Source organism: Chrysochloris asiatica, unplaced genomic scaffold (assembly GCF_000296735.1).
Source record: "Chrysochloris asiatica unplaced genomic scaffold, ChrAsi1.0 scaffold00025, whole genome shotgun sequence".
Taxonomy (NCBI): domain Eukaryota; kingdom Metazoa; phylum Chordata; class Mammalia; order Afrosoricida; family Chrysochloridae; genus Chrysochloris; species Chrysochloris asiatica.
Window position 1 is genome coordinate 18,054,070 of NW_006408543.1, and position 8,529 is coordinate 18,062,598.

At 45.6% G+C, this 8,529-nt stretch overlaps 1 protein-coding gene across 1 annotated transcript in view; it reads left to right on the forward strand.

The window, feature by feature from the left end:
• The first annotated feature begins 286 nt into the window (after positions 1–286).
• The window catches only part of RPS6KA5 (ribosomal protein S6 kinase, 90kDa, polypeptide 5), a 265,048-nt gene continuing 256,805 nt past the window's right edge, over positions 287–8,529 (forward strand). Inside the window, exon 1 of the mRNA XM_006839575.1 lies at positions 287–383. Within this exon, the coding sequence (XP_006839638.1) occupies positions 287–383 (97 nt within the window). The remainder of the gene's footprint in view (positions 384–8,529) is intronic.

Here is an 8,529-nt window from a genome sequence, read left to right on the forward strand (position 1 = left end):
TTGGCTCGTGGCTGCTAGACTTACTGACTGGGGGCGGAGCGGCCTGCGGGAGAAGGCGGTGGAGCAGGGGTGGTTTGGTTGCGCCGTACTAGCGGGCCCGCCTGAGGGGGAGGAGGCGCCGGAGCGAGCCGGGCGGCTAGAGCGGGAAAGCGACTCCTCAGGGCGTCCGAGTTCGGAAGCCGCAGCACTCGGCTCCAGGGACTGCAGCGGGCGCCGTCAGGGGCCGGGCGTCGGCTGGCCCCGGGATTTCCTAGGAGCGAACTCGCGGGATCGGGAAGGGGAGAAGATGGAGGAGGAGGGAGGCAGCGGCGGCGGCGCTGCGGGGACCAGCGGGGACGGCGGCGGCGAGCAGCTCCTCACCGTCAAGCACGAGCTGCGGACCGGTGAGCGGCCCCGCCCTCTGCCGGCCGGGGGTGCTGGCGCGTCCCGAGGAGTTGGGGGTGCGGGCGCGTTCCGAGAGGTCGGGGGTGTGGACTCGTCCCGAGCTGCCGGGGGTGCGGGCTCGTCCCAAAGGGTCGGGGGCTCGGTTGCGTTACTAGGGTTGGAGGTGCGGGTGTCCTGGGGGGCCGGGGATCGCGGTCTGGCGGGAGGTGGGAGCCCCGGGGCCGGGAGGTGAGGGCGCGCCCCGGGAGCCGGGCGGAAAGTTTTCGAGAGCGGGACGGGGCGATGGGCCCGGGGTGTAGAGCTCCTTGGAGCTGTGGAGCTGCAGGCTGGCTCGGTCTTTGGGGTGACCTCAGCCTCCCCACCTTCTTGCACAGGTGACACAGTCTCAGAATGAAGGTGCGCCCCCTTCAATGTAGAATGGACAACGCTGTTTTGGAACGTGACCCACTCCCTCACCCCTTCGTCTCCCTTGAGGTGGCCCCGGTTGGGTTTGGGGAAACCATCCTTAAGGTGCTTCGTCCTGATGAGATCCACGGGTGGTTGTCCCCACCAGGGCTTTAATGAGGCCAGTTTCTAGTGAGGTAGAGAGGCATCGCAGGTTCCTGGGATTGATGGCTTTTATTTGCGGCCGTCACGAAATACTACTGCACGTTGGCTTTGAATTTCTTTCAAAGGTGTCTTGAGATGAAAGCTTTGTCCATGTATAACTGTAGGTCAAGCGACCCGCTAGCGGATCCTGACACCCTCATCCTGGATCGCTAGAGTTCTTCTAAAGCTGTAGACTTGCTCTTTTCTCATTGCTCATTTCGAAAGTGCTGATTTGGAGGAAATCAGTATAGCTTTGGATTTATTAGTGGGGAGCCCAGTTTTGTGTTAAGAGTTTTGTGTTCATTTCTGAACAGAAGGTATGTACATTTTGTGGAGTTGTTCATTAAGAGGAGTAGTAGTAGATGTTGGCGCTGTGGTATCAGCGCTGGACTGTTAACCACAAGGTTGGTGGTTCAAACCCACTAGCCGCTCCTTGGAAATCGTCTACAAGATCACTGTGAGTCAGTGACACTTAACGACAGTAAATGCTCTCATGGAGTTTGACCTGCTTCTTCGCTGTACTTGGATGTGCTTTTATTGTGTAGACACGAAGCTACACAGCAAGGATCAGGCGTATGCCCAGTATACCTTGTTACTGTTTTGAGCAGATTGTGAAGTTAGCTCTGGCTCCAGTTCTTTGAGGTTTTGTTAATTCTAATGAGAGACTCCCAATTCATATTCCATTGGGTGCCAGTGAGGTGGCTTAGGAGGAATGTCAAATTCATGCTTACTGAATTTAACTGTTTTATTTTTTACTATCATTGTTTTTGAACACTGTGATTTTTGATTTCCTTACTGTGGAGTAAAGTTAGTCGCTTTCTCTCTCAATTTAATAGACAACTGATGCTTTCCAAGGGTTATTAAATATTTTACTTCATAAGCGTTTGTGGAGTATTAACACCTAATTTCGGTGCCAGGTGCTTTCTGCTGTAGTGATTTTGAATGTCTTTCTCATATCTTACATAACAGTGCAGTGCTTTATATATGTTGAATAGTGCTGTCCGGTAAAAGCTACTTGAAAGCTATTTCTCAGCTTCTCAGCCATCGCTGTGCAAACAGCAGCTCTTTGCTAAGTGACCAGGAAGCAACCTACTAGTAGCAGTCAACCAAGTGCTTAACTTCTGGTTTTGCAAACAAGGCTAGTTTTGTAGAAAACGAGGGAGGAATGTGTGTTTGTTTGTTTTGAGGAGTTTTTTCCCCTTTTGTACTAATTGTGAATCTTTAGCTTCAAGTTTGCATGGTAGACATTTTCTGATGGATGTAGAGATTATACTGCATTCATTAGTACTGTTAACTGTCAAAGGAAATAAAAGATCATTTTGATTTATTGCTGAACTCTGGGACAACTGACCGGATATTGTGGTCAAAAAACAGTTAAAATCTAACTTGAAAGGTTTGCTCATCTTTCCTCAACTGTGCTCCTGTCAGCCCACGATGCTCTAGTACCTATTTGACCTGCTGTGGTCTTTGCTTCTCAGACTGTAGATCGGTTATTGCTGGTGGTGGTGGTTGTGTTCCGGGGAGTCTGTTCCAACTCATAGCGACCCTGTAGGGCTTTGAGGTTTTACATCTTTATGGGAGCAGAGAGTCTCAGATTCGAACTGCTGACCTTGCGGCTAGCAACTCAGCTTGTAACTCACAATGTTAGAAAGGTTCACAGTCCAGCTGGTACTACAGCGTCCCACCAGGAGTCCAGATAGGTGTGTGTTGTTGTTGGTAAGTGCTGTCGAGTTGGTTTAGACTCATAGTGACCTTATATAGGGTTTTCAAGGCTATAAATCTTTGGGGGAGCAGAAAGTCTCCTCTTTCTGCCATGGAGTACCTGATCAATTCAAACTACTGACCTCATGGTTAGCCACCCAGAGCTACCAGAGCTCCTTAAAGAGGTATATTGTTGTTAAGTGCGGTTGAGTTGGTTCCGACCCATAGCAACCCTGTATAGGGTTTCCAAGGAGTGGCTGGTGAGCTTGAACCACTGACCTTGTAGTTCAAACTGACTTTGCAGTCCAGCTCATTAACCCACAGGGCCACACCAGGACTCCAGATAAGCATATGTTGTTGCTGTTATGTGCTGTGGAGTTGGTTCCGACTCACAAGGACCCTGTACAGGGTTTCCGAGGCTGTAAATCTTTACGGGAGCAGAAAGCCTCATCTTTCTCCCGTGGAACAGCTGGTAGTTTCAAACTGCTGACCTTGCGTTTTCAGCCCGATTCGTAACCACTACGCTACCAGAGCTCCTTAGATAAGCATATAGTGATATCAAATTATCAGTGGGTGAGTGCCTGTGTGTGCAGTGTACACATTGTACTGTATGCTGTAGGATGAATGAGAAGCAGTAAAAGCCACATGGAAGGACATGGGAATTGCTCCAATTGTGTAGACAGACTAGCGTGTCATACTTGGAAAGTGTGCTGGAGGCCTTCATTCTAAAGCGCAGCTCTGCTGCTTACTGGCTGTGACTACTGGGCAAATCGTTTCATCCTCTGAGACTCACTTTTCTCAGCTACAGTGTCTGAGGACTCACTGAGGCAGGGTTGGCACATAATAGGCACTCAGTACCTGCTGGCTGCATGTAGATCTAAGAAACACTCCACAACAGTGTCTTACAGTGTGCACATTAATCCACAGTTCCTGAATGGTGCAAATAGTTCATGTGCTTGGCTGCTGCTCATGGAAAGTTGGGTGGTGTGAGGCCACCTGCAGACGTGTCTGAAGAAAGGGCTGGCAGTCTGTTACTGAGAATTCGCTGTTGAAACCCTGTGGAATGCAGGTCTACTCTGACACACATGGGAGGGCTGTGAGTTGGAATCCGCTCAATGACAACTAGTTTTTAATGTGCAAAGCAAATCATTAGGTGTTTAATCACCTGTGCCCCGTGGTCTGACTGGTACCTTTTCGGTTTCTGTCTTGCCTTCTCAAGTAGAGTGTAAGCGTCCTGTGATCCCGGCTCCTGCTTAGTTGCCGCACAGATAGATGGCTTCCAGCAAGTTAGAGCATGCTGTTTGAGTAATTGATTTACTTACTGGGGTGTGCTCCTCTCTTAGGTCATTTAGGACAAATACCGTGTCCTTTGTCTTTGGTCTGTAGTGGGTGCTCAGATATTTGTTGAATAATGAATTCATTGAAAGAAAGAGACTCCAAGACAAAGATGTAACAGTTTATGGTATCGCCAGTGCTGTGTAGACATTTGTTATTGTTGTTAAGTGCACTATGAGTTCTGACTCATAGCGACCCTGTATAGGGTTTACAAGGAGTGACTAGTGAGTTTGAACTGTCAACCTTTCGATTAGTTTTGTTGTTGTTTTTAAGTGCTGTCGAGTCATTTCTGACCTATAGTGACTCTGTATAGATTTCTAAGGAGCAGCTGGTAGGTTTGAACCGCCAACCTTGCGGTTCAATGCATTGTTCTGCAATGCCATACCAGGACTTTTGGGTAGTAGTCCAGAGCTTATCCTACAGTGCCCCACCAGAACTCCTTGTATACATTGGTTGTTGTAAGTGCCATTGTGTCACTTCCGACTGAAGTGACCCTGTATAGGGTTTCTGAGGAGCTGCTGGTTGGTTTAGCAGTCCAGTGCTTATCCTACAGCATCACACTAGGAGTCCTTGTATGCCTTGCTGTTGTTAAGTGCTGTTGAGTTGGTTCCAACTCATAATGACCCTGTACTGTATAGTGTTTCTGAGGGGTGGCTGGTGAGTTTGAACCACCGACCTTGTGGTTCAAACCGACCTTGCGGTCCAGTGCTTTATCCTACAGTGCCACACCAGGGCTTCATTGTATACATTGTTTTTGTTAAGTGCTGTCGAGTCGGTTTTGACCCGTAGCAACCTGCATAGGATTTCCGAGGAGTAGCTGGTGAATTTGAAGTGCTGACCTTGTGGTTCAAACCGACTTTGCAGTTGAGCTCATTAACCCACAGCTCCAACCAAAACTCTGGTTGTATACATTGTTGTTGTTGTTGTTAAGTGCCTTTGAGTCAGTTCCAACCCATAGTGAATTGTTCAATTGCGTGTAAAAATTGAATAATGAATAATAATTAGTTAATTTAGTTAAACACATTTCTTGAGTATTTTCTGTTTTCTAGACTAGATGGTACTGGTGACCAAGAAGTGAGAATGAAATGGTTAAGAAGCTGCCCTGTACACTAGTAATTAGGGCAAAACCAAAAAACTCAAACCCATTGCTTTGGAGTTGATTCTGGGGTGCAAGGTAGTCAGTTTTATGAATGCAGAGTGCCGTGTCTTTCTCCCATAGAATGGCTGGTGGGTTCGAACCACAGACATTTTGGTTAGCAGCTAACCATTTAACAGGTCTCCTTAGGTTAGGACTTTTAGGTTTCAAATAATCAAATCCAACTCTGTTGAGCAAACACCCCCAGCCCCCACCAAAACAATGAAATAAAAGGGTGGGGTGGGGTAGTTATTGGAATAATATTGCATTATCTTATCCACTCATTTATTCAATAAATATTTCATTATTTCTTATGTACTAGGTACTGTTTAGCTGCTGAGCTTACAAAGCAGGTGTGGCCTGCCCGAGGAAGGACAGGCCTGCAGCAAAGATCACTGGCACCAGAGTTTAAGTTCCTGTACTCTCTCCTGGTTGAATCTCTGTGCCTCTCTCAGTGATGGCTTTCCCGCTTCACTGCTCTCCAACTTTCCCCACGTGGGAATGATTCCCGAGTTTACATCTCATAGTGACAATGACTAGAGACACTGCTTTTTCCTCGGCTTCAGTTAGGAAAAGCTCCAGGAAGGATTTTATTGACTAAGCTTAGGTTGGGTGCCCACTTCTGGATCATTCAGCTAAGGCCAGGGGATGGGCTCATGTTAAGCTAACAGGACAGTCACTGAGTAAACGTCTGGATAGAGGTGAAGCTCTCAGAAGAGGAGGGGCTGCTGGGAAGAGATGAGGAGAGAGCTAACACTGAAGAGAGGCAGGAGGAAGGTGTATTATTTATTGACTGTTGTTCATTACTGTATAACAAATTCACCCCAAAATGTAGTGCCTTGAAATACCATGACATCTGTAGTTTAGCTGGATAACTCTGATTCAGGATCTCACCTAAGGTTGTAGTCTGGATGTGATCCTGGGTTGCACTCCCCTGAAGACTTGTTTGGGGCTGATTTGCTTCAGGATGGCTCACTCCTAAGCTGTTAGCAGGCCCTTCAGTTCCTTACCATGTGTACCTCTCCTCACCACATGACAGCTGGCTTCTCCAAGGACAGTTGATGAGTGTTTGAAAAAGAGAGCATACAGTGTGGAAGCGACAATGTCTATTTTTAAAAAGAACTTTATTGAGACATAACTTGTTTGTTGTTAGGTGCTATTGAGTTGGTTCCAATTCATAGTGACCCATATACAATATAACAAGACAACGCCTTTTCTTAGGCCAGCCTCACGTTCAGTGCTATGTTTGAGCCTGTTGTTGCAGGCAGCGCATCAGTCTGTCCCTCCTGGGTTGGTGTGTTGGTGGGAGGAGGATCTTCCTTTTTTCCACGGACCCTCTTTAACAAGCATGATGTTGTCTTTCAGGCAATGGTCCCTCCTGATAACATGTTCAACATATGCAAGACCAAATCTCATTATCCTTTGTTGCTTCCAAGGAGCATGGCTGTACATCTTTGAAGACAGATTTGTTAGTTTTTTTCTGGCACTTCATGGTACCTTGAATACTGGTACTTTACTAAAACTACAGTTCAAATACATCAATTCTTCTCCAGTTTTTATAACATTGTCCAGCTTTCACCTCACATATGAGATGATTGAAAATACCACGACTTGGGTCAGGTGCACCTTAATTCTCAAAGTGAAATCTTTGCTCTTTACCACTCTAAACAGGTCATTTACAGTAGATTTGCCTAGTGCAGTACATTGTTTGATTTCTTGATTGCTGCTTCCATGAGCATTGATTGTGGATCCAAGTAAAATAAATAGAAACCTCATTCATTTCTCCATTTATCATAATTTTGTTTATTAGTCCAGATGTGAGAATTTTTGTTATGTTTCCACTGAGGTGAAATCCATACTGAAGGCTGTAGTCTTTCATCTTCATTAGCAAGTGCCTCTAGAGGCATAACTTACATACCATTCTAATTACAAGTGGTTATGAAGCCATAGCTCATTGTTTTTATTTGCATTTTCCTGATGACTAATCATAGTGGTTACGAATTGGGCTGCTAATCTTAAGGTCAGCAGTTCGAAACTGCCAGTTGTTCTGTGGGAGAAAGATGAGACTTTCTGCTCCCGTAAACATTTACAGCCTCGGAAACCCGGTACAGGGTTGCTGTGAGTTGGAACCGACTCCATGGCACATAACAACAACAACAACAACAAAAAAATCATGTTGAACATCTTTTCATGTGCTTATTGCCTTTAAGGAGTCCTGGTGTGCTGCTATGGGTTAATGCACTGGTCTGCAAAGTTGGTTTCAATCACAAGGTCGGTGGTTCAAGCTCACCACCTGCTCCTTGGAAACCCTTTACAGGGTCGCTATGAGTTGGAGCCAACTTGATGGCACTTAACAACAGCAACAACATTGTCTTTCAGGGTGTAGGATAAGCACTGGACTACAAACCACAAACTCAGCAGTTTGAACCTACCAGCTGCTGCTTGGCAGAAAGATGAGGGTCTCCATAAATCGGAACCGCCACGGGTGTTCAAATAGACTACTTTTAACAGCAACAAATGACCACCCTCCGCTGCTGATGGTTCAAAGCCACTAGCCCTCCATGGGAGAAAAATGTGGCAGTAAGTACTTCCATTCCATAAGATTACAGCCTTAGAAACCCAATGGATCAGTTTTGCTTTCTGTCTTAAGGGCTGTTATGAGTTGGGATCGACTGTCAAATTTTGTTGTTGTTGTTGTTAATTATTGGCTGTTTGTGTACCTTCTTAGGAGAAATGGCTATTGAGATATGAATCACTCATGGATTCTAGATACAAGTCGCATCGCAAATATGTATATATATATACATGATTCGAAAATATTTTCTCCCATAAATCGTCTTTTCATTTTCTTTGTATATCCTTTGAAGCACAAAAGTTAGTTTTGATGATGTTCAGTTTATTTTTTTTTCCTTTTATTTCTAAGAAACTATAAGATCATGATAGTTTATATCCTTTTTCTTTTGGAAATTTAGTGTTTTAACTTTTTATGTGGATTTTTGATCCATCTGAGTCAATTTTTATATCTGATGTGTTCCAAATTTATCCTCTTCCATGTGGATATTCAGTTTGTATCATATCAAAATGACAATTTTGACATCCTTATAGGACTCAAGTTGTGTTCCTTTTAAATGTTCTTTGAGAAAGGCTGAAGGAGCAAGATAAGACTGTAGGGTGGATGGGGTAAGGTTTATCAGTGGAGTTATTAAAGGACAGCTCTCAGTACCTTCAAAGAATGAGCAAGGTAGGTGCATTGTCATGGTTATATTGTTGTTAGGGGCCACTGAGTTGGTAGGTACCGACTCATAGCGACCTTATGCACAACAGAACGAAATGCTGCCCGGTCCTGGGCCAACCTCAGTACTGTTGCCATGCTTGAGCCCATTGAT